Genomic DNA, 26,757 nt, shown 5'->3' with positions numbered 1-26,757 from the left:
ATTAATTTTAATATTCATTTTACTATATAGCAACTAAACTTTCCTATAGTTTGCAGATCAGCTTAACTACATAAGGAATCGAGATTCACACCCTGGTGCACGCTCTTTCACTGTTTCCTCAGAGGCAGTCCTGATATAAATGCTTGTTTGGTTTGCTCTTCCTGAATAACCCCCATGCTGACAATTAAAGTGATTTCAGGAGCCTTAAGGCTTATAAAAGTCAGCATTTAATTTCTGATTGACGATCCAGAGCACTTAGAGTTGCTTTTTAATGCATCCAGGTTAAATGTAGCCCTCTCCAATTATTGAAAACATGATGCCAATATACTCCCTGGGATGTGTGCTAAGGACAGTTGCCTGATGACAGATGTGCTCTGGATGTTCCCCACGGGATAGACACGTTCCTCAGCTGTAACTGAGGAGATCCAAGACTGAAAACTGCTCTAGGATTATGTGTCTCCTTTGGCTCTAGGAGAGTGCTGTTGCCTCTTTCCTGCTCCAGATGCCAAGCATAGCAATTCAAGCTGCTGGCCAGCTGCTTCTCACACAGCCTTCCTAAAGAAAGGAAAAAGACAAGAGTACAAAACTTTATGAGGCTTGTAACCATTGCAGGGAAAAAAAAAAGGGAGAGACCTTTTGTCTTTAGAAACCTGGAAAAAACCAAATTCTTGTAATTAATGTTAGTGCCACTATTCTGAAGCCCAAATAAAGTGTTAATAGTGTTACTGTGCTCACACTAGAGGGAGAGGTGTGGAAGATGCTGAACTTGTGCAAAACCTTTTAGGCAATTAAGCAGAGCAAAAGTTCTCAAATAGAATATTTCTAACTTTTTATTTTTCTCTCTCTTTTCTCTGCCTGACTCCACCAGCTACCTGTGGACATGGTTGCAAGTATGGCGAGTGCATGGGACCAAACAAATGCAAATGTTTCCCTGGATTTACAGGGAAAACCTGTAATCAAGGTTTGTGCATGTGCTCCAGAAAGGAGACTGTTGGTTTTCTGTTTCCTTATCCTCTACTATGGTTCTTGTAATCTTCCAAAGCAGTAAACCAGGATGCTTTCTTGTTTATGTAGAAGAATTTAAGAATGTAAGGCTTTTGCATCTCCAGCATCCCAGGCAAGCTGTAAGCCTCCTTCAGCAGACAAAAGTTTGAACCTATATTGTATATCTCCTATGGGCTGATGACAAGGGCAAACTCATGTTTATAGTCAGAGGATTAAGGCATGGAGAGATTATATAGGAAGATATCAGAAGAGATGGAAGCCAATTCCAGACCCCATGTTATTTTTTTAACTAGCAGTTTCTTTTTAAGTTAATCTTCTAGTCAGAAAGACTTGCAATTATATGGTAGACATGTAACTTATCAATCTGCCTGGGCTGCTCGTATGTGCTGGTGGTATTTCTGAGAACCACCATTGGGAGTTCTTAGAATTACATTTTCAGAAATTTTAAAAGCACCATTTCCCCCCCATAAGTTTGGACTTCAACATAGAAATATTTCAGTTAACACATTGGTAAGAACTCAGGGTTTTTTTCCTGTTCCAAAATATGAGAGCCCTGTGTTGTATCAGATGAAAGGAGCAGGACACTATGCATGGAGAGGCAAATGAGCAAACTGTAGGTGCTATGATGGAAACATGACATAAGGGCCACACAAATGACTAGGTCTGTCCTTGCTACCTTCCTGAGCTCCTGCAGACTTTGCTTGAAAATATTGCATTGACATGCTAAACACACATTTTTATAGTCAAAACAGCCCATTTATTACACAGTATCTTTCAAACAATATGCCCTAAAGATGTGCTATGAAGTATTTTGGAAAAATCCATACTTTGCTGCTTCTCACAGGGAGAGAAGTTAAATCCTCTGTACGACTAGAGGGGAAAGGGAAACATCAGCTGTGGTTAGGTGTAACAGAAATATAAGTGCCACTTACAACTTCAGCCTCTAAACGCAGAAGTTTAACCTCAAAAATTATTTGGCATCTTAAATTTTGCTAAAAGGCAACAGAGAAGCCCTCAGCTTTTGGGTGCTTTCTGTGCAGTAATTCCATGTGCATTTGACATGCTCTCCACAGGCAACCTGATGAGTTCTGTGCCCTTCAGCAGCTTCTGAGACTGAGGCTTGGAGGAAGCACTGCACAGACTCGCTCTTAGCTCCTGGGCTTTTCTACCTTCTGAAGCAGAGGCAGGATTTTCTCAGTGGGGTGGTGGCTGGCACAGGCCAGAGGTGTCCAAGAGCTGTTTGTTTCAACAGTATAGCTGTATAGGTGGTCATGTTCCATCAGCCAGGAGTGCTAATACCCACTTCTAATTTACTGGCAGATGTAGCCTTGGTCTGTCCTTATAGCAGAATGTCCTGCTGAGCAAGCTCAACATGAGCTAACTAAAATAACAGAGATAAGGGGACTGTATTAGTCTGCCACCAAGTCTGAGCTAAATTAGCCTTATCTCCATAGGTTCTTTTTTAGAGCTGTGTATGCTCTCTGTGCATTGTGAGAGATAGGTACAGATAAGCACTTTTGAAAATGTATGGTCTAAGTGGAATAACTTTTGTTCTCTAGTGTGCTCTCTAGTTTCTTTGTTAAGAGAGTTTTAGTTATTTAGTGGAGTCACAGTAGCACAAAAATCCAGTGTGATTTGCAAGCAGACAAGTTGTCATTTTTCAAACAGACCCTGTGGGAATAAAATAATGCAACCTTCTCTCTTCCCGGGACTGAGCTGTAACAAACCCTTGTGCACCTCCACAAAATTTATGCTTTGAATGGCCTGGAGGTTTTGTTCCTGTGGTCTGCAGGGTGTGACACAAGAACAAATGCTTCTCCCATTGGAAGTGGAGTTGCACAAGCTCAGTGCTTGCCTGGAGAGCTGCATCTTTACTGAAATTATGTTATCGGTCATATGTGCTGTTAAACACATATTAAATGGGCTGCATATGCTGGTGCATTCTGTAAGTGAGTTCCATCTATTTACTAATCACTACAAGAGGTAGAGGTGTCAGGTCATGGAAGTAAAAAACACAGATGTTGTCCCCTTGTCATAGGCCAAATATCATTATCAGTACTGCTCTGCCTATACCACACAAATAAATGTTTTAGAATTCTCATTTTCTCTCTGTGAAGAATAGGTGTTGGGAATTTGAATTTATTTCGTTTCCAAAAAGCCTTTAAATCCTGGATTTTAAGAAGGATTTAGGATGTCTGATTCTCAGGATTTTGATATTTTTGAGATCCTTTTAAAGTCACATAATTATTATTATAAATTGTATTTCATTTCTGCTACTGATAACCTCAGTGCCAGTGTGTAGCTCAGAAAAAATAGAGTAAAAACCTTTGTTTCACATTATCTCAAACTGTTTTGCTGTTCTTAGTCTCATGTTTTTGCTTTTCTAATACAGAGGTCAACTGAAGGGCTAGAACCAGAAAAAATCCATTAAAAAACTCACAGAAAAGATTAGCTACAATTCTCTCCACCCCTCCACTTCTTCCTAACAAGCTGCCAGACGTGGCCAGAGTTTGCATTAATTTTTCAAGTGCAGAGGTCTGTGTGTGTTGGTTTTACTAGCAGTCTTTCAGCCAGATGGTCTCCTCAACTCTCATCTTGCAAGGGGCTGGCTTATTTTCCATCCAGACAAATTCACTCTGGGGAACTCCACACACTAGGCAATATTATCCACCTATATGCATGAATGTATGTATAAAAGCCCAGCACTCACTCAGTTCCAATGACTCCTGCAGATGTGAATGAGTGTGGACTGAAGCCACGTCCCTGTGAGCACAGATGTATGAACACACACGGCAGCTACAAGTGCTATTGTCTCAACGGGTACATGCTCATGCCAGATGGCACATGTGCAAGTAAGTACCAGAGCTGATGGAACAGGCACACCAAGATCATCCAATCACATCTAATCCCAGCAGATTTTCTTCTTGGGATGAACTGATTTAGTTTATTCAGGATAGGGTCTTTGCCCTTGCTGTCTGGTACTGTCACAGCTGAAAGAGACTTCCTATTTGTTAGCTCCTGGGTGAAGTAAACTGGGTCATACTTATATTTTGGTCTTCAGAGGTGTTTTGGTCCTGACAGAAGTAAAAGTCTTTGATAGTGCTGCTTCAGATGAAGAACAGCTAGTACAATCTCAGTGTACAATCCTGCCAGGTCATCTGTTGAATAAGGATGACCAAATGTATTCAAGCAAAGCACCAATACAGACAACTTTTTACTGAATTTCATACCATTATGCCTTGCTTTACCTTTCTGTGCTCCACCACTGATTTATTTTATCTGTGTTAATATGCTTTTGACAGTTGGTGAAAATTGTTCTTGCAAACATTTGCAGTATGACCTAAGGCTTATCTAAACGTATAAAAATAGGTATTTCTACCTATTTTGTCTTTAAGCCAGCATGAAATGGAAAGCATTCAGCTTTTTTTAGCCAACCTGATTTTTCAGACCTGGGGAAGCTTCTAGTTTTTTGGTGACAGAGTTTTGTTTGTAGAAAATATCTCATGGACTCCTCAAATTTTATATGTTAATTCATAAACAGCTTTCTTTATAATGAATGGATTTTTGTTGTCCTGATTAATTTCTGTGTTTATCCATATCTAACTTAAAATTGTGTGATTCCTGCCTAGGATTTTGCTCTTCTTGTTATTTTAAATACTGTTTCCAGGTTCTAGGACATGTGACATGGTGAATTGCCAGTATGGATGTGAAGAAGTCAAAGGACAGGTGCAGTGTCTCTGCCCATCAGGTGGCCTTCAGCTGGGACCAAATGGAAGGACATGCATTGGTATGGTTAGAGAGCTCACTCAGCTTCTTTTCTGCAGGATCCCTGAAGCCATAAGATTCTGGGGAAAGGTTAGGAAGTAGTTAACCCTCCTCGCTGGCTTAAATAACGCTTCTTGTTACTCTCAGTGTGATGTAAAATTTTAATATTTTTTAAAAAAATAATTTTTCTTTAACTACTGGCCATGTAATTCTTTGGATAACTCTCATCCCCAGTAAATAATTCAATGTTTTGACATGATTTAGAGTCATCAACAGATTTGGTTTCTCCCTATTGGTATGAAGCCATTAATTACTGTGCTTTACCTGCAGGAAGCAGCCCTGCTGACATAATTTATTATAGGATTTGGGCATTTTGTTTGGATGGGGCTTTCTTTTATTGTGATGACCCACAATACAAACTTCTCAATTTTTCTCCAGAAGCCTCAATATTACCTATGAGTTTCCTGTGATGAAGAAAGCATTGCTTATAATACTTGGTACTGTGTTCTTCCATAAAGTTAGTTCACATTTTGCTGCTTCACTCATAAGAACACATGCAAAAGCCATCACCAAGTGGGAAATCATGAGATTTGTTTATTAAGTTTATTTGTGACAACCAAGAACAAATCACTCCCATGCAAATCCCAGTGAGTTTTTTCCTATTTTACCTTCTCATGGGTCTGACCAGCATCCCTTCTCCTGCTGTAGACATTGATGAATGCTCCACTGGCAAAGCTGTCTGCTCATACAACCGCAGATGTGTCAACACATTTGGGAGCTTCTACTGCAAGTGCCAGCAGGGATATGAGCTGAAATACACTGGTGGCCGCTACAGCTGCGCAGGTAGGAGCCAGCCCATGCATGTTCCTTCTTCGTGCTTCTCATTCCCACAGAGCACATCTTCCCTGTGGTTGCCCCAGCACCTTGTCCTGTCCTGGGGATGCTGCCTCAGAAGTGGGTAGAAGATGTCACACTAAGAATATTCTTGATGGGACTTTGAATTTTTCTCTGGTTTTTTTTTCTGTAGCCTTATGAAAACCAAATCACTGGCACTTGCAATTTAAATTGTCTCACTGTGCCAAGTCAAGGTGTGCAAAGAGCTTGTTCTAAGTTGGCAACTGTTGACTAAAAGAAATGCTACTTCTGGTAAAGGTTTAGTTAAAGAACTGGTTTTTTGTTGTCTTGGTTTCAAAATGTGATGAATAAGCAATCCCACTATATATTTTTTCCTTTTTTCATGTCATTATTGATGAATGTGAAGTGCCTTCATGACTGTAAAAGCAGTTATTTGGATGGTTTGGACAGAACGTGAGGGGGAAAAAAGAATGACTATAGTAGGTTTCAATTACTTTTCAGGTTTCTGTTGCATGACCAAGTTTCTCCCTAACAAAAATAAATACAGGCAAAAAGTTATCTTGACATGCTCAGGTGTTAAAACAAATGTCAAAACACGCTTAACTCCTGTTTCATTCCATTGACTGAATGCTGGAAGAATAGCAAAATATAAGTTACTGCAGCAGGTGCTGCAGGAGTATTGTTCCAGCTGTTGACTACACAAGGGCCTGAAAGTGTTGGAACTACTACACGTGGATAAAAAAGAGAATTAATGGGATTTGTTTATATTTAATTGATATTGGAAGTGAGGAGTGGGAGGAAGATCATAAGGGAGGTTTGGAGACTTAGGCTTGCATTTCATGTCTGCAAACCCTGAGAGACTTCAAGTGGAAGAAATCTTTTCTCATACATGTGCACGGGACAAAAATTGGAACAGTCTCAGTAGTGAGGATTTTATTTGCAAACCTAAATCTCACTTTCAGACACACCAGACTTTTGAGTCAGTCTTCCTGCTACTTGTTTGTTTGCTGACTTACATTATGAGAGGACCTGTCAGCTGCTAAAAAAGATGCAATCTGGATAAAATGTGAGTGGTGCAAACATTTGTGCACCAACATGATTCCCTCATGTGGGATAAATCAGAAACATCTTTGTAATGGAGCAAAATTAAATACTCTTGGTGCTTGTACATTTTGCTGTGAGTTGAATGTAGTATTTTCTACTGAATTTTCCTTATTTTAACCTTTTTTCATGCAGCATCATATATATGCTGGAGTGTGAGAGGTAGTTTAAAGATCTTGACATCTTGGCACGCTCAGGGTTACTTTCCATTGCATTCTTTCTACAGTGAATGAAAGAATGAGAATGTTTTGGTGAGCTCTCTTTTAAAAAATGTTGTCACCCATTCTCTTGGGGCTTTGTGCATTTTATTAATAGAAGAGCGTGTGCAACCTGCAGTTTGAATCCTGCCCTCAGTCAGGAAATCACTGTATTCACCTTGTCTTTACTGGGATGAACATTTTCCATGGATGCCTATGCCAGCATCTGTGTGTTTGGAGCTGACCCCAAGCATTCTGTCCTAGTGTGGATCCTTCTGCCTCTGATGGTCTCTGCACTGGCTTGGTCTAACATCAGTGCTCACAGAACCTGGATGAGATGGGTGGCACCAACAGGCTGTCAGGAGCCTTGGGGTTCAACACAATTTTCACTGAGGCATTTATATCTTCCCCCAGATGTAAATGAATGTGTGACAAATACACACAGGTGCAACCTCCATGCAGAGTGCCTCAACACCCAAGGATCCTTCCAGTGCAAATGCAAACAGGGCTACCGAGGAAGTGGATTTAATTGTGCTGGTGAGTACCTCTGGATGGCAGGAATAGTGCTGTGTTGGTTTTCTCCAATAACTGATCATTAGAAGGCATGTTCTCAGAAAAGTCATGCTGAACAGTGCTGCAATACCAGCAAAGCAAGACCTCTCCACAAAATAATATATTAACTGCATGACTCATAGCATAGTCAATACAAGTATCCCTTGTTCAAATTAATTTTGCCTGTAAGTCTTCAAGTCTTATCTCTAGGAATTGCAAGTAGAACAGAGAAATGAATTTGTCTTGAAGAAACAGATAAAATAAAAAAATGTACTGTGATTTCTCAATGAATTCCCAAGGTTAGCTTCTTGGAGGGATGTACAGTCTCTCCCAGAAGGCTAACTTAACAAAAATGAGAAAAGGGAGAAAAGCTATGACTTCTCTGTTAAATTGTGTTCACTTTGTTTGTCTATTGAATATGGAAGACATCCTATAAAGATGTCATTTCCCACTTTAACTGAATATGACCCTTCAAGAAAAAAGAAAGAAAGGCAGTCCTTGTCTTTATATTTAAAATTAACCTTTTAATTTATACCTTTATTAATTCTGGCAGATGTTTTTCCTGCAACATCATTAAAGATGTTTTCTTCAAGATGACACTTGACCTCTGCTCAAATATTTAAAAAGTTTTTGTCTGTAGCATATGAAGTCTACATAATATATAAATCTTTTCAAATAATGCTTGATCAGCTATGTCTTATGATTATACTTCATGGTCACAGATGTTCTCTGAGCCCCTCTCTTGTTCATGTTCCTACTCCCATTATGGTAGCAATTGAAACTTACAATACACATTGATAAATTAATATTTTCACAGAATATTTTGAATTACAAGGGACCCATGAGTCCAACTCCTGGCCCTGCTCAGGGGAGCACCATTTTGTTAAATTCAACTTGCAGTATAGAAATGTTGACTTTTGACATGCAAAAATACACAAAAATCTCACTGTTACTGAATGGTTTGATAGGGACATAGATTACCACAGCAGACCTGTTTAGAGCTTTCTACTCAAATTCAATTTATGTGCCAGGTTCCTTGCTAGACCACATGTCTTGTGATATGTCACTGCAGCTCATTGAAATGGAAGGATGCATTTGACTAGACACCAAAGTAAACTGACATGACACATCTTGGTATGGTTTTGTAAAAACAAAATGTACTACAGGTGAAATGTTAAACAAATACATGTCTGAGAAAAATAATCTGTTGGTTTTGGTGGTTTTTTTTTCATTTATTTGCCTTTTTTTTAATGAGAAGGTTAAAATTCCCAGGAAATGTTCTTTTTGACTAATTCTACATATAAAATACTTTCTCGTCAAGCAAAAACAATTCAAGAAGAATGATAGCTGAAATATAAATAACAAATTTTTTTCACTTATGGAGAGACTTTTTTTGAGGTCTAGCCCTGTAAAATATCAGTTCTGAATTCCGATGATTCCTATCTTCTCACAGGTGTTTTTCTTACATACTTTGCCCTCTGCCTCCTTCCTCCTGTCATATTTCCAATTATTGAAATCCATTTGTTGTTTAGCAGAGGAAGGATCCATGATTCATAAAGTGAATAGAACACACTAAATGGAAAAGAGATTTATTACAAGAGAGGATAGAAGAATAACATACAGTAATGAGAGCAATCAGAGCCACAGGCAGGTCAAAAGTTGAGAGTGCAGCTAGAAAGTGGTAAACAACAGTAGAGGAAAATTAAAATACAATCAGCAGTAGATGAACCCTGAAATGGAGAGATGCTAAATACAGACTGGTTTCTCTGGTGGTAATTCTCCCACATATACCTTCTCTTTTAAAGGGAAGTGGAGGAGATTCTTTTAGCTCTGAATGTTTCAATAATTGACTTTTACTGCAATCCTCAAGAACATCTGACCAGTGTAAGTCATGGGGGCAGGATGTGTCTTGCTACTGGGGAAAATGGTTTTTTCAAACAGTGACACAAACAATTGGATGTACCAGCCAACAGTGAAACACCGTGTTCTCCATGTCATATGGCAATTGTAGAATAGCTTTGCCTTTGCTGCAGCCACAAGAAAACTTGCTATGGGGTTTAATGGGATGAGGACGCCATCTTGGGCATTTAGGAGCTGAAGGCTGTGGCTTCACACTTCTTTTGGTGACAATGGCTACAGTTCCTGTGGCCCATTCCAGTTCCCAGCAGGGCTTCTGCTGCAGCTGAACAAAAACCCCCTTAAATAAGCCTTCAGTACTCCACATAATTATACCCACAGAGATGGAATCCTGTTTTCACAGGGAAGCATTAGTTTTTAACACCAATTGTCTCTAGTATTAAAAAAACCTGGCTACCATGGAAGCAGTATTTGCTTTTTTCAAAAAATGAAAACTGTTTTAATGTATAACTTAATTTTTGGATTATGAAAGGAGAGCAATAAAGCACATTGCTTATAATGAAATTCCTGTGGCTACATCTCATGCTATCAAATAACCTAATAAGTGACATAGTATATAATTCACCTTTGCAAAGGAGGTGGAGGAAATTCTTTCATTCAATTTGTGTGTCAATACACTGACTTGGAGAAACTGCTGAAATGTCAGGCTGCTGCTGGTATGGATATGACCTGTGATTATTAAGGCACCATTCTTATACGTATGAAACATTGGAGACCATTTCTAAACTGTCTGTAGCACGTTTGAGAATCCATAGAGATGGATCAATTTGAACAATCCCTAAAAGGGTCCTAGTCATTTCCACATCTGGCCCCTATCTTGCTGCAATCTGTTGCTGTTCTCACGTTCATGTGTTTCCTGATTTCCCATTGTGCATTGAAAACCCACATTTCCCCTGCCACATGCTTTTATGTGTATTCAGCTTTTATTTAAGAATAGTCTCACAAGGTTCCATAAGCAATTAAAGTTCCTGGGGGAAAAAAATAACCTATTTTTGATTCTTCTTTTTTTTTGGTCCTACAAAATAACAGGAAAAAGGATTACTATCTTTAAGTCTACAGGTATCACTCTAATGAGCTCAACAATGACACTCCTGTTATTGCCCAGCTAGAGGCAGAGGTTACTTTTCTTCATTATGCTTTGCTGGGTATCTAAGTGTCAATAAAAATTCATGTTGGCTCTCTCTCTGCCTCTTGTATGACTCATTCATTTTTTGCTGATAGGGTAACTCTTAGACCCTATATATAATTTTGCTTTCTTGTTATATACTTGCCAATCCTGAGAAAGGTTGGTTTGACATAATAAAGTTTCAAAGCTTCTATGATTGTCATTTTGCTGGTGATATTCTTAAAATTTAATTCAGTATGGAGTCAAATACTGCTGTCACTCTTCAGTGAGTAACACTTGGGCTTTTGTCACCACACATTTCCTACTAGATGCCTTGCTGGCTGGTGTAGTCATGTAGGAAGCACAGTCCAGTGTAACAAACTTGCCCTGATTTCTCGAAGTATCCTTCCCTAAATAAGACAGCACAAATTTTAGAAATTAAATAGGGTAGCATCACATATCGGTAGATAATGTTCCATGGTGCTTAGAAGAAAATAATAGCCCAGAATCTGTCTTTTTACCTATCTGTGAAACCTTTCAGACATGCTTAAGAATATCTAAAAGAGGTTGATAACTTTTAGAATGATTTCTGGAAGTATGTCACACTGATCTAATCTTTACTTACATCTACAGACTCCACCTACACGTGGTAGATTGTTGTCTGTCTCCCTCAGCACTTCTTCAACTCTTATATAGAGAAGCTATAAAGGGAGCTATGAAAGGATTTATAAGCCAGTCTCCCAGGGTTGTCTCTCACCAAGTTTTTAAATGCTCTGTGATGTGGAAGCAGTGGGGTGCCTGCTGGAGCGCAGAGCAAGCTGCCTCCTACTGCATCCCCGGGAGGGTCAGGGCCAGCAGCAGCTGCAGTCACAGGCTGTGTGGAAGGAAAACAGACCCTTGTCTGTGCCTCTCCTGTATCATCCCCTGAGAACTTCCCTTTACACAATGCAGCACAGAGTCAATGTGTTGGCATCTACTCTTTATGTAATTTTTTCAACTCAACTTTCACAACTTGGTCATTAGACATCCTACACCAATCCATTTCTGCAGGTTTATAATTTTGTATAATTTATGTGAGTTTTTCTGATGACAGAAAAGTTTTACTTTTATGCCTCGGCCGCTGTTTGCCTTTGTTTTCTCTACTTCTTGCCTTAATTCTCTCTAATTCAAAGAAAGAAAATACCTTTGAAAACTGAGATATTTTTATATTAGGGTAGTAAACAGAAACTTCATGCTTCCTGATCAAAGGTAGGTGAGGAAGAGCTGAATTGAGGTGGAATGCTCAAAAATACAAAAAAAATACATTTCTTTGCCCTTTTTCCAAAATTCTCTGCAGTCACATAGACAGATAAGTGCACAAATGTTTGTGACAAACATGTCAGCATTTATCTACATATTTTGAGGCAAAGGGTCCTGAAAAATCACTGCCTCAGGTGTAGCACCCCAGAGCACCAGAGAAGGTGAGCTGCTCATTCAGGCAGCCATGGATTCAAAAGAACAGACTGAGTTTAAGGTGGTGTATCCTTACATTGCATTAGTCCTCCTGCAATTTATGGCTAGATATAAAAAGCCTTAAATCTACACCTCTGGCTACTCTAAAGATGAGTGCAAGTTGGAAGGAGACTAGTACAGTGTCCTAAGATATGCTTAGTGTCCAGAGTCTCTGTCTTCACAAGCATGGAGATTTTCATAGTGCAGCAGCAAATTGGAGTCTACAGGCACATGGGAATTTATACCTTTTCATCCCCCTATTTTTGTCACTCCTGTCAGTTGATTTTCCACTCTGCTAAATTTTGCACACACAAGGAGATTGGTTTTCTGACACCACAGAGGTTATTAAGTTGAACTGTAAGAATTTTGCATTTCATGAGGAAAACTTCAAAGCAGAAACTAAAAGCAGATGTTCAGGTTTGCTGAGCAGTCAGTCCTGTAGCCTTGAAAATCCCCATAGCCTCTCTGTTAAAAGTTTCTTGTTACTGATAGTCAAGAGGAAATTTGTTTGGAATTAAGCTTTCCTGTTAATTTTTATTGCTGAATTCTGAGTTTAGACCTAGGAACCTTACATCCTTCATGACATTATTCTCCAGTGGATACTTAGTGGAGTATTAGTAAAGAGCTTATCTGCAACTATGTGACAAGCAAGCCTATAAGTTTTATCCAAAAGAAGGAAGAACAAATCCCCAGGTTTGACTTTCATTTTATTGGCATCTGTTTACTCCAATAGCAATCTCAAAAACACCTAAATGCTACAGTGAGCACACCAAGAGTCTGATTCTTTCCTGACGTAGCAAATAGCATGTGGCTGCATTTGCCATACATAAAATGTGACAAATTCACAGTGATAGGATTGTATTTTCCAAAAGTGAATATAAATTCGGGGAGCTTTCCTCTTTTCCTCCTAGAGTGCAGTTCTATTTTATTTACCAGTGTTTTTCCTTCTGCTGTGTCTCCATGAAAAGAGGCACAGAGAAAATAGTACTATCCAAGGTTCCAAATCCAGTCCATCTGTCTCAAAGTACTACTATAAAATTTTCATAAATACATAGTGAGGAGCAAAATAGGAATATATTCTTGCCCTGATAATGTAATCATTAGACAGCAGAAGCAGGGGGAAATAAAAATAGCTGTCTTCCACCATCATTTTTAATCCTAAAAGACTGTAAGCACTGCAGCATCAATACTGATTGAGAATCAAAGATGGGAAGCACTATTCTGATCCACTGATGAAAATAGTTTCTCTTTATGAAAGCTTTTTTATAGCACACTGGAACTCAGCTCAGCTTTCATTGTTTTCTAGGTAGTTCACATTAGAGACTCAAACTGTCAGTCATTTATGACATGGTTGTGCACAACATTTGATAGTAGTATCCAAAAGGATAATTCCAAAACAATTAAAATAACACCACTTTATTCCAAACTATAAGATACAGTATTTCTTGTCCAAGAGGTGTCATAAAATGGTAAATTCTCAGCAAATGTTATATTTATGTTCTAGTCCATCTTGGGATTGCAAGATGGTAACAAATAGGCATTCTTGGATGCTTGTCTGAATGTTGGTGTTTACCCCTTACAATTAAATAAGAGCTAAAAGAAATATGACGGAGGAGCTTGATGTATGTCTTCTCAAAATATCCTCATTTCACTAGCTTTCAGCCTGCCATGGAAGGAAAATTAGACCAGAGAAGTTTACAAAAGACAGCCAAGAGAAATGCTCATTATTATTAGGCTGCAGTTGTTGTGGAGGGGATCACATCTCCATGGACAATTTTAGTCCAAAAATTGAAGAAGGATTTTTGGGGTTTTTTTTGCCCGAGCTCCAGTGTAAAAATAATTTAAGTAAGGGGCTCTATGGCCTGTGTTACTCCTATGTTACACAGGAGTCCAAAGAGATAATTACTGAGGGTTGCTTTGGTCTTTTCACTGTAACTCAGAGCCGTCAGTAGTACAGAGCTGAACATGTGCCTGTGTGTTTGGTTCTGTGCAGAACTGAACTTACATCTCATAGTAGAGAATTTAATTCTGAGGCTCTCTGGACCTTGTAAAGGACACCATGGTCCCATTTAAAAACGTTATTGCTGAATGATTCTTAGATTAATATTTTCTATTTTCTTCTTGGTTCTAGTTATCCCTGAAAAGTCAGTGAAGGAAATTGCAAGAAGCCCTGGAACAGCTAAGGACACGATTAAGAAACTTCTTGAACAAAAAAGCAGTGTGAAAAAGCATAAAACAATCAAGAATGCAATCCCAGAAGCAGCTGTGACCCCACCTTCTCAGACCCACTTGCAGTTGCTGGACTATGAAGGTGGCATTGATCTTGGTGGGAGCTACAGTGAGGAGGAGAAAGAAACTGCAGCTGCTGCAGAAGAGGAGGCTGAAGAGTCAGATGAAGAGCAGAAGGAAGATTTTGAAAATCAAATTGATGAGCGAAACCTTAGAGGGGATGTCTTTTGTAAGTTTGTTTGTTTTCTGAAATTTCTGGCTTCAATGTGATTATGTCTAAACACTAAAAAATCATCACAAAACATTACAGACACATTATCAGAATTTACTTGTAGAAAATGAATCATAGAATCATAGGATGGTTGGGTTCTAGTTAATGCTTTTGAAAATATGTTTGAAGATCTTGAAAAACACAGCAAGAAATTATACAGCACATTGGAACTAGATGGTCTTTAAGGTCCCTTCCAACCCAAGCGATTCTATTTTTATAACTGGTTTTTGGTACAGTTGTCTCAGTCAAACATTCTTCAAGATGGCAAAAATAATTACAATGAGGAACACACACTGTCAATATTTCATTCATTACACTTGCTCTTTCCAAAGTATAGAAAAATAATAAATACTATCCCACAGCAATTAAAATTATAATAATAAAATGATAAAATTAAATTAACATTCAGTTTATTGCTATTTAACCTTGAAGGAGAGATAAGTATATATTTTTTAAAGGAAGGATAATTTTAAAGTCCTCTGGAAAAAAATGGTCTGTAATATTGTAATTCTGTAAGACGGCCAAGAAAAAATGTAATTATTCACTTAATACAGTGGAGAATACAAGCTTCCTTGCCAAAGGCATTTGCCTAAAATTGCCTTCTTTTTTTTGTTTTCGGTGGTAATTGGCTTGTTTCAGTTTAAGTTAAGGATATAGACTAATATTGCTTCCTCAAATTACGCTAGAGAGCTGATAAACAGAAGAAAATCAGGACTTTGCTCACCAATGTCCTCCTTTCCTACAAATATTAACAGTGAGTGCTAATGGCATGTTTCACGTTTGCTGACAATACCAAAATGGGGAGAATGACCCATTAATTGAAGGGCAGCACTGCTATTAAAGGGATCTGGCTGTGGAGGTAGACTGACAGGAGCAATAGAAAGTCAAACAAAAGCAGATGGAAAAGGAGACAAAAAGCCTCATGCAACATTTTGGATTTGGGATGACTGCTTAGGAAGATGCTTTGCAGTAAAAGGCAAGTTTTGCACTTCCCATTACAAGACAAATGAGGAAACAGTGGATGGATGGATGGATGGATGGATGGATGGATGGATGGATGGATGGATGGATGGATGGATGGAGTTCAGACCTCACAACAGGTGTCTTTTTCAGCCTGCTTGGACAGGTCAGGAAGGATTGCCAGGAACACTGCCCCTAGGGTAGGGTCACCCTGGATTTTGGTTAGGACAAAGGGCTCTGCTCTCTCTGCCTGGTGATGCAAGGAGAACTTGGTCTCCTGTACTGGGCTATGGGACCTGTTGCAACTGTGAAGGGGGATTATGCAACCTTCCAGTTGAGTACTCTGTGCTACACTAGTTGGAATGCACTAATTTTCTAGATTTCAATTTCAGTGAGGCCACATAGGAAAAGTCCTCAGTCCATAGGGAAATCCAAATTATATATTGTTGTTGTGATGATTGGGGAGATTCTTTTTCAAGGACCTTCCCAACCAAACCAGGACATTTGAACACTACATACCTGGGCTAGGCAGAGAGGCAGAGTCTACTTGTTTCTACAAAAATTACCACTACAGCTGACAGCAGTAACAATGAATATTACTGCTTGAAAATATTAAAGCACTGTGGTTTATCTGTATTTTTGCCTACACTGCCTTTGTTCCAGTCACATCTGGCCTGGCCAGAATTTTCCCTTATAGATCTCAGAGATTAATATGCTGAATTTGTTAGAGAGATTTTTATTTTGCTAGGGGATTCTGGCAGAAAGTTGGTGTGCTGCTTCATGCAGAGATAGCAGCATGCCCAAGATGTAGTTTCATTAAGTTTGTGAACTCTGTATTATCTGTAGCTTTCTTGTTTGACACCAACTGTGATTCAAGGACTTAAAGCATTGTGCCATTTTCATTTAAGGCTACATTGCTTAAGTGTGTTTTCTTTCCTTTTAAATTTCCATGTGCTGTACTTGATCCTTTTTATCATAAAAATTCAGTCACGATTCAGGCGCTTAATTGCTTTAACATTTGTCTTTAAAAACACTTTCAATTTTAATGATATTGAGTGATCCTTCAAAGAACATCATTAGCTCAAATTTACAGCTCATAAATTTGTACATTTTTTCCTTTCTTTGCTGATTCCTTTACTATTCAGCAGATTCCTGTACTACAACATTAAATTCCTCCGTATAATCCCCTCAAGTATTCACATAGCATCTGCCTTTTTTATTATTAATATTGGTATTGTTTGTCTTCCAGGAAGAGTAGTTAATTAGGAAAAAATAGAAAAGTCTCTTTAAATTGATGTATTATTTTATCATAGTAGTTATACTACATGATAAATACATAGGGACCCATAGAAAATATTGTAGGAAAAAAGGGAAATATATGGACATGGAAATTATTAAAATAGGCCCAACTACCAAAATAGTGGACCTTTGTGAGAATTGGTATTTACCAATTTTTTTTTTTAAACCCACACAATAGTTAAAGACAGCAAAGCGAAGCCCACAACATGTAAGAAATGTCAAAATTAAGGTCATCAATGAAAACTTAGATTTTTTTCTTATATTTTTGTATCTTATGATACAGTTTGAAATTACTTCAAATTACTATTTTCTATGGGATTCTTGCCTTGTCCACTGTGAAGGAAGGACCTGTCCTCTTGTGAAAGGTGCAGTTTAATAAATAAGAGTATTTATTTATTGATAGACTAATTGTTTATTGATATGAATATTCATCATTAATTATTTATTCATTATTATCAAATACTCAATCAAAAAATGAGCGTAAACATAGTATTGGAAAGCTCTTTATTACAAGAGAAGTGCCCTTTCTGCATATGGAAGAAGACACAGAGCGCTGGGCCAAGTACTTGGTTATATAAGCAAGGATTGCAGAGATGCTACACTCAAGCTCCACTGAAATAATTAAGCACTACCTAAATTCTGACAGTTGCTAACATTTTATTGCTTTTTGGCTGTCATTGGTAATTCAGAATGATATTGCCAACTGCAAATAAATTCTATATCCTGTACTTCATCGGTTTATGAAATTCATATCATGCTTAGAGCTCCTGTAGTATCATGTAGCCAGCCATTTTATTATGCAGAGAGACTTCCTTTGGTAGCATCAAGAATGATAAAGAGGGATTAGTATTTGGCAATACCAAAAGTGGACTGTTTCCCTTATGGCTTCACAGCTTTTGATGCTGAACAAGATAATTCCCTCAGTTAATCATGATGTTTGCTCTCATTCTTTTCTGGTAATTACACCACTCTGTGACCTATTAATGCTCAGACCACAGCTTAGTTCATAGCTATACATGTCAGATTTTTGGAAAATGTAATTCTTTCAGAGCAGGATGTGGTAGCAGAGAAATGGGATATTCCTGTGAGTCCAACCTAGTGGTATACCATATATATATAGGAAGCTCATCTGAAATTTACTATGTCTTTTATTCTGCTTGATTTTTTTTACACTCTGTTTTTCTGGGTTTTGTTGTTTTTAATGGGTTTGATGACATCAGTGGTTAAGAACATGTGGGACCATGATATGAAGGGGTTTGTATGTAGAGATTACATATCAGCTGTTGCTGCGTATAAATTGATGGGAGGGCATCTGCAGTACAGAAAGAAGGATGGACTCTGCTGTGCCTAGAGTGGGACATATGTGTGCTTTTGTTGGTGACAGCTTGTTCTTAGGGACCGTGAAAGGAGACCCGCCTTTCTACAAGACCAGTTAGTAGCAGAAGAGCTAAAAAGATTAATTATGACTCCTGCCTATTACTTATGAGGGAGTAATCTTTGGATTCTGGCTGTGTGTGAGGATGATCTGATTAAAATATAGGCACTTCTCAAGCAGTAAGGTTTATCTGAAACCTTTCTGTAAGCTGAAGCTTGCAGCTTCTATAATTTGCAGCTGATATCTTTCAGCAAGTGCAAAACTTGATTGTAATGCCTGACTGAAAACAAAAATAGATTTGGAAACAAAACTGGACTCTTCTTCTCTCCGTAGCTGTTCTTCGCTTCATAGCACATGGCTACACCTGCACGTATCTCTCTCAAGTGAATTAAAGTGTAATTCAATAACTTAACAAATAAATCATTCTGACAGCTGTTGTCTTCTGTAAAATCACTCCATTCTTTCCAGAACTGATCATATTTTAATAGCTGTCTTCATTTTGGCAAAGGTTTTCACAGCCTGATCCTCTTTCACCAAGTAGAAGGCCAAGTTTATGGCTTGAGAGTAAACTTAACACCAATCTGGATGTGCCTGTTCCTAAATGTGTATATGTAAACAAAAATTAATTTGGAGAAAGATGTATATTAATTCTTGCCTTAAGTATGAATATTATCCAGGTGATCTAAGCAATGGACTGGGTTAGGGGGAAGCTACAAGGACAACAAGAGATGACATGCTCCTGGCAATTCATCAGAAAGCTCATAAAATTGCATTAATCTTCTCCAATTCAACACTTCTGAAAGTGCCTCTGGGCCTCTTTGTTAGTGTGTGTTGTCACTGGTGTACACAGAGCAATTTCTGACAGTTTTGAAGAAGAAGAAAGGTTAAGTGGATGGCATAGCCTTTATGGTGCTAGGAGGCTCTGGATTGCAGTTGCTTCTGAGTATATTCTTAAAACTGAGTATGTGAGAGCATATTGGAGTATTTAAATGGAAAGCCCTAGCTCAGTCAAACTCATGGGGAAAAAGCCTCCCCTCTGAACAAATGTGCATCCATGTGAAAATAATGACTTTTAAAATATTTGGCATATGCATATAGGATGCAATGCTGAGTAGGGAAAAGTAATTTTCATAGCTTTTCTTAGCACAGCTGCCCATGGGATGAGGCTGAAAAGTGAACTTCAGTTGTTTCAGGCTTTCCACTAATACATTCTCTAAGCAGTAATCCAAAGGCTTCTCCGTCACTCCTCTAAAATGGCACTTTTAAACTCCTCCTGTTTTCATAGGTGGTCATGAATATATCACAGGTATCACCTGCTTAAGTGTTTGCAAATGACAGAATACCAGTGAAAGCAGATCCTTCCCTTATCTCATGTGTAATTAGTTACTTATACAGGGTATGCATAAAGAAGTTGAGACTTATGATTGTTTTTTTAGTGAGTACATTTATCTGTGTGTAATTAGTTACTTATACAGGGTATACATAAGTATATCCTTCATAAGAAGTTGAGATTTTATAATTGTTTTTTTAGTGAGTACACTTATCTATTAATCACTTAAAATAAAACAAACTTAATAATGGGATTTTAAAAGACTTATAGTAATCTAGAGATTACTTAGCATAAACAAGAATATGGAATCTTCTATCCCACCAGACAGGAGAGCATTTCCCTTGGTCTCTGAGGCTGAGAAATAATGCTTCTTGAGTAACCACCTCTTTCAGGCCAATATCTTAGAGAACACCCCTAACATTCATTGGTGCTGCTTCACCAACTCTTCCAGTCAGCACCCGCTCTCAGTGCCCTGACTGCAGATCTGTGGGCCTTTGATGCCCTAACTTTTACAAAGTCTCTGACATTATCCATTTTTTGAGGCTGCTGTTGGCAAACTGCTGCCAAGTCACTGTCTCTGTCTCTGCTGTCTGGTAGAGTTCAGTTTCATTTGATCATTATAGCAAGAAAGCAGATCAGGCCTCTGAAGAAAGATCACCATTTTATGACCTTGTGAATCTGAAATTCAATGGAGCTGTAGCTCCAGTGCTTATGGGTTAGAAGGCTCAGTGCTGTGGAAAACAGCAATTTAAGCAAATTTTAAAATTCAGAGTATCTAATTGCTGTTAGGAATATGCGTTTGGTGGTGGAGTGGAAAATGCATATATTGACTTATTCAAATAAATTATGTCAGCTGGTATAAAGGAATAAAGTTCCATTTTCTGTTCCTGTGATGACTCAGTACTTGACAAGTTGTTTTCCCTAGTTCCCAAGGTAAAAGAAGCAGCTGCCTTTGGCCCTCACCTGGCACAGAGGAAAATTCCAGTGTCGAGACCAGAGCAAGAAGGTGGCTTACTTTTATCATACAGTATTTATTTTCCTGTGTATTGTATCTTTTTGTGACAACCTGTGTTAGCCAAGTCAGAACTAGTTTAAAAGCCTTTAACATAAACCAAAGATTTTATGAACACATTAGAGACAGTATCTGGCCAAACTATGCTACCAGCTCCAACGTGTCCTTTTCCAAGTATACTTTTACTGTTTATAACCCGTGCATAGAAAGTTTCCCCACATTAGAACTTGACTTGCAATTGAATTTCACTTGAATAATTTCATAGTCATGAAAAAATAAAGTAGTTTCTATTGTCTATAAAATGAAAACATGTTGTATAGTACACAATAATCTTAAACAAACAAAACAGACAGATGTGCTGGTTGACATTTTTTTCCAATTTAGAAAGCAGCAGTCTCAGAAACGATGGATTTAGACAACAAAGCTCTCTAAATGCCATGTACTGGATGTCTCTGTCTCATGATAAAGTACATTAAAATAACAAGAAGGATGTTTCTTTCTGAGGAAATTCAGAGGCTGATGTATTACTCTTAATCAGATCTGTCATGCTTGCATTGCACAGTGTCCCTTTGTGTGTGTGGTGCTTTTCATCTGCACAGTCATGAAGGCCGTGGTGTGCTCTGGCTGACACCCTTTTCAGGGGGCTCTAAAGGTCAGCTGATCTGGGCTATTCCCAGCTCCATGTAGTTGGATTATCAGGTGCTGATGTAAGGGATTCTTCTCATGGGAGGCCAGTTTCTCTCAAAGGATAGAACTGGAACTTGAGCTGATTGCAACTACAGCAGTGTAACAAATGGAGAATGGAGAGCTCTAAAGCTGGCAGATCTCAAACAATTCCTGATGCTCGAGTTCAACACTAACAGCTCCACCTATACTTGGGGATTTGCGGTCATTGGTAAACAGAAGTCACAGCATATAAACTCGTGCAGATGTGAGTAAAAAGACACTGAGCAAAAGAAATAATTACTACATAATATTTTGATTTTTTGCAGTTGCATCTTGGTCAACACTATCTGAATTCAGATTATAATTTTAGAATCTGTACATTAATAACTGTATGAATAAAGAGCAAAATGTTTTAACAGTACTTAGGATATGCTCCTAAATGCTCCTATTATCTCTGCCAATTTTTTTTTCAGTTGATTGCAGCTTCAGTCGAGGGGTTTGTGACTGGAAACAAGATGCTGATGATGACTTTGACTGGAATCCTGCTGATCGAGATAGAGGTATTCAGATATCTGCCATCTAGATAGGCTTTGATTTGATGGATTACCCTCTCCAAAAAAAAAGGGGGTGAGGGGAAAGAGAATCCAGGATTTTTCTTTTCTATCAGTGTGTTATCTTTATAATAGAAGAAAAGAGGCAGAGGATGCTAGGAGTGGATATTGTTTCTTTGAAATGTCCAATTGAAAATAGTAATCAGCAATATATTTCAATGCAAATAAATCAAAATGTAAGAAAAATTATTAGAACATAACTGTTCAGAATTGCAAACTACAAGGCAATGGAAACCTTATTAACTACTTGTTGTGTCTCTCCAAGATTGGTAGGACATTTAATCACACATCTGTCATTTACATGGATGTGGCAATGTAGTCACCCACAGGGCTTAAATATTACTGGGATAACTGCTCAGAAATCTCAAACTCTGCAAGACAAACTCAGAATAAGCCAAGGGCAAGGGGCCTATTCAAGAACAACTAGTACATGAAGAGGTACCAATGGCAGCCAGCTGAAACCTGAGAAACAGCTCCATGAGAGCAATGGGACTGCTGAGTAGGTGCACATAAAAAGGTGCTTTCTTTTCCTGTGACACAGAAATGTGTCACAGGAAAAGAAATGCAGAAGTTGCTGCAGTAGTGACCAGTGGATCCTACAGATCCTGCAGGCTGCTTACATCAGTTCCCACACACACATTCTCTTCCTCTTCTTTAAGAGTCTTTCCATGCTAGTCTTTCTTCACTAATCCTTCTTCTCCTGCTCCACATAATTCCCTAAATCCCTTCTCTGTGCTGTCACTTCCAGGAAAACCTTACCCTGGCCTTATCCTGTCTCCCTGAACTTACATATGCTGATTGTGACTTCATTTATGGCCCCAGATGTTTTATTCCTTTAAGACTGTCTGTCACTTCATTGGTCTTCCAGAACTTGGTAAATAAGCTGTCAGTTCCCTTGTGAATTTGTCATTAATGCAGAGGACAGTGGAGAGAGTATTGAGCTAGCTCAAGTACTGAAATAATCTGACCACAGAGGCACAGCAGCATGTTTCAGACTTGCATTTGAAAAACAGATGGTTTTGCCTTCAAAAGATAATGCAAGGAAGAATGACTGTAATTGCCAGTGAAATGTAAACTCATCACCTCTGTAAACTGATCTGACTTCCAACCCTACAAGCTTATTCCTTTCTAAGTACACTTCCTGCTGCTTTTCTCCAATGTGATTTTAAATTATTCAAGTAAACTACTTTCAGCTTCCCCTTATTTTCTTAGCAAACATATTCAAATTGCTAATAAATAACACAAGCGCATTAAAGATAATTTTTTTAAAATTATTTTCCTTTTACAAGGTGATGGCTACTACATGGCAGTTCCAGGCTTTGTGGGGCACAAGAACGATATGGGGCGTTTAAAACTTCTCCTCACTGACCTCAAACCAAAGAGCAGCTACTGCCTGATTTTCAGTTATCGGCTTGCTGGTGAGAAAGTGGGAAAGCTCCGAGTGTTCCTGGCAAACAAAAAAACTGCTCCTGTCTGGGAAGAGAACAAAGGAAAAGATGAAAAGTGGAGAACTGGAAAAATAGAGATATTTCAGGGGGCTGATACAACCAACAGTGTAAGTATAACACAGTTTATTAGCCAATTACCAGAACCAATATGCTGGTTTGATTTCCTAATTCTCAAGTGTTCCGCTAAATGTTTTATAGGCATCACCAGCCAAAAGGCTTATCTGAAATGGGAAACAGGAGCCCACATTTTAGGGGGCATTAAAGTTATCACCTGATTGTAATTTCAGAACTGAATCACCCCAGTTAGAATACTGATGCCAGTAATTCTGTCATTTTGTGAAAATACTGCACCACATCATAAATTAACACAAGTAATCAAAATCTGCCCTTAATATCACACACAACAGAAGCCTACATACATGCCTAGAAAAATGAAATTTTTTCCTTTCATAGACCAGGTTGCTCTCAAGCCACACTAAACCAGGCCATTCTAGCAAAAGGAGACATCATGTATAAACAAAGGGAGCCCATCACCACAGGAGCAGGGAGTACCAACAGGGAACACTGTACACTGATGTATGCCAGAAACTGCCTCAGTCAGGACTTCAGCCAGTTTCTCCTCGAAATTCTGAGGCCTGCTTTCCATTTGTGTGATGGCACATTTTCAGTGCTGGGTAAAGGCTTCTACTGTATAATTGAATACAGTGAACATAAAGGAAATGCAAGCCCTTTTCAAGGTCCTTTGCACAGCTGGAATGATGTAGAAAAGCCCTTAAAAAATGAAAATCAGAATATAAAATAAAAAACCCAGACATCCTATTCATAAAAACAACCCCCTTCTTTATATCTAGTATACATACTATACTCAATACATACAAGAGTGTGTAAATATATATATAATATGCACACAAAACCTGAGGATCCAAATAGATCAAAAATGAACAGTTGTAATGTCTTGAATAAATGAAATGCATGAACATCACATGCTGTGATAAAACTACATTATTATAAGAGGATTTCACTCAATTTGCATTTTTTTACAATAAAAGTAAATCTTCTTATTAAAGTAATCCATCTGGTATTGTAAATCTATGCAGAGGATTTTAATCTAGTTCAAATAATGCACAAAAGCTTTAAAAATGGCAAAGATTCAAGTAATTAAGTCCTGTGTTGTGATAAAATATTCTTCATTTATAGCATTATAACTAATTAGGAGTTGCTAAACGGTTGAATAAACTACATTTTCACCCTTAATACATATCTTTTCTTATGACAGGTCACTTTTGAATCAGAACGTGGGAAGGGTAAAACTGGAGAAATTGGAGTGGACAATGTTATACTAATTTCTGGTCCATGCCCAGAAGATACCTGATAATGGACATTTAAGTATACCAGATTTAATCCTATTTTTCACACTTTATTAGTAGTGCATTTTTGTATTCTTTTTTTAATTAAAAAAAACCAAAACAAACCTATAAAATTGTTCCTTGAATCTAACGCAACAATGCAAACAGAAAAACTGATGTGCAAGATGCAGATTACACTTTTTTGTGAGTTCTTCTAATTTTAATACATGCATTGAGTGTAATACTACTGTATTTTATAATTCAAGGTCAGGGTTTCTGAAGTATTATTTGTAAAGCTTTTTTACAATTCTACACGCTTTTTTTTTCTTCAAAATCTTCTTGAGGCTATTCATTACTCTTCTGTTTCATTTCATCTACTCCAAAAGAACATAAAGCAGTGTTTAAGAGAATGATACTACTTCTGGTGACATAATTAACTTCTTAGTGGGTATGTTGTTCTAAAAATCAGTATGCATCACCCTGTGTGCAGTAAGACAATCACACACAGAGCCAAGGTGTTTGTTTATTTACGTACTTGTGCAAAGATGAATGCTAGGTAAATCCACAACGTCAGGACAACAAGCAGAAATGATGACCACTATTTGTATGTTGTTAATCTGATGTATTCCACTTATCTAGTATATATTCAGTGTTTAATACTCCACTATTGCTGACTTGTGCTGAGCTGGCTTCTTATCTTGGGCAGCCTGGTGGCCTCGAGTGTTTACTATTGTATTATTGCTGAGCTGTGCTGAGCTGGCTTTGTTTTCTTCTTATCTTGGGCATCCTGCAGTAGCACACCCTTCCTCCCAAATTTTGTCACCCCTCTGAGTCTGGACGAGTTTGTTTGAAAGGATCTTTCTTTTCCTGTGACACAGAAATGTGTCACAGGAAAAGAAATGCAGAAGTTGCTGCAGTAGTGACCAGTGGGTCCTACAGATCCTGCAGGCTGCTTACACCAATTCCCAGTGATCTTTGAAGCATGTCAAGCTCTAAACTTTAATAAAGTAATTCTATTGACAAATAATTTATATTAGGCATGAGGTAAATATTCAATCTATTGAACAACTAGGAAGAAAGTGAAGACCTTCATTTCCTTTCTGATGGAGCTAAGAAAGTTGTAAGTGGATTCATGTCTTTGAGGAATATTTTCATTACCAATAAAATATGTAAAATACCTTGATTGTCATCAATGTCTTTGAGTCACACAAATCAGTGATAAGAAATTATCTCTTTATAGTTTATAAACATTTAATGTTCATCATTAACAGATGATGTTACCAACTGGCACAGAAATACAAGAGCAAAAAGAATGACCCATTATTAATGTTTAAGAAGCTTCACATTATGTACTGAACAAAAGGCTCCTGCTGGATTGCAGGCCTACTTTACCCCATTAGAGGTGAGAAAGAATGATTTTCATTGTCCAGGAGACAGTATGACCTCGTGGCCACATACTAAGTCTCCTCTTACACAACTGAAAAAAATAATCTTTGTTGTGAGTTCCTTCATGACCCTTTAAACATCAACAAAAAGGGTGGGGATTATCCATCATCCCCAGGAGCAGGAAGGTGAGCAGAACTTTCTCCCACAGAGCAGGAGCTGCCACCCACTGCCATGCTTGTCCATGCTCACAAGTGCATGTCAATGTACACATGCACATTTGAGGGATCAGAATCCAGGTTACATCTTTTCTGAAAGGAAGTCAAATGACAATGCTGTGAAAGATAAGAACATTATTTCTGTCTTGTGATCTCTGTGGAATGTTCCCAATGGTCTGGATTCTAAGAGAACAGAGAAGCCCATGGAAAAGCCCTGGTTCAGGCAATGTTCAGTTAAATACGTGTGCACACATTTTCCTCTTGCTTATTTCTGTATATCCCCTTCCAGGCTGGCTGCTCACTGTTTATTATTAGTGACGCTCTTATTTTAGTTTTTGTATGAAGAAGGGCACATACAAAATGACTGAATAGAATTTTGTGCTCCAACACTGAAGAATTTTGAAGAATTCAGCCTTTATGAACCTAAGGTTTTTAACAAAAACACGACACCAGTTCAAATACCTTCAATTACACACATGAAGCAAGGAATGCTTGAGAGATTTCTTGTTGAAATACAGTATTTTTGTGCTGTGCACACAGGTGAGGAAAGGGTAGGCAGAAGTGAAATATCTGGAAAGTTTACAATGGCTATGCAACCAGGAAATGCAGATTTTTTGTGAT

The 26,757-nt window shown here is 38.2% G+C and overlaps 1 protein-coding gene across 2 annotated transcripts; it reads left to right on the top strand.

Annotated features, from left to right (window-relative positions):
* Positions 1–872: 872 nt before the first annotated feature.
* EGFL6 (EGF like domain multiple 6) lies at positions 873–25,714 on the top strand. 2 transcript variants are annotated; one of them, XM_005430516.2, is made up of 10 exons: positions 873–961; positions 3,738–3,857; positions 4,673–4,792; positions 5,479–5,613; positions 7,338–7,460; positions 14,120–14,446; positions 20,378–20,458; positions 21,604–21,690; positions 23,031–23,296; positions 24,466–25,714. In XM_005430516.2, the coding sequence occupies exons 1-10, from the start codon at positions 904–906 to the stop codon at positions 24,559–24,561; spliced, it is 1,413 nt and encodes a 470-aa protein (XP_005430573.2). In that variant the 5' UTR covers positions 873–903; the 3' UTR covers positions 24,562–25,714. The 2 variants fall into 2 exon arrangements, with proteins under 2 accessions (XP_005430573.2, XP_030920717.1); XM_031064857.1 differs by lacking the exon at positions 20,378–20,458.
* The last annotated feature ends 1,043 nt before the right edge of the window (positions 25,715–26,757 follow it).

The sequence above is a fragment of the Geospiza fortis genome, unplaced genomic scaffold (genome assembly GCF_000277835.1).
Source record: "Geospiza fortis unplaced genomic scaffold, GeoFor_1.0 scaffold212, whole genome shotgun sequence".
In the NCBI taxonomy this organism is placed as follows: domain Eukaryota; kingdom Metazoa; phylum Chordata; class Aves; order Passeriformes; family Thraupidae; genus Geospiza; species Geospiza fortis.
Note: the sequence above shows the minus strand (reverse complement) of the source record. Positions and strands in the feature narration are given on the sequence as shown.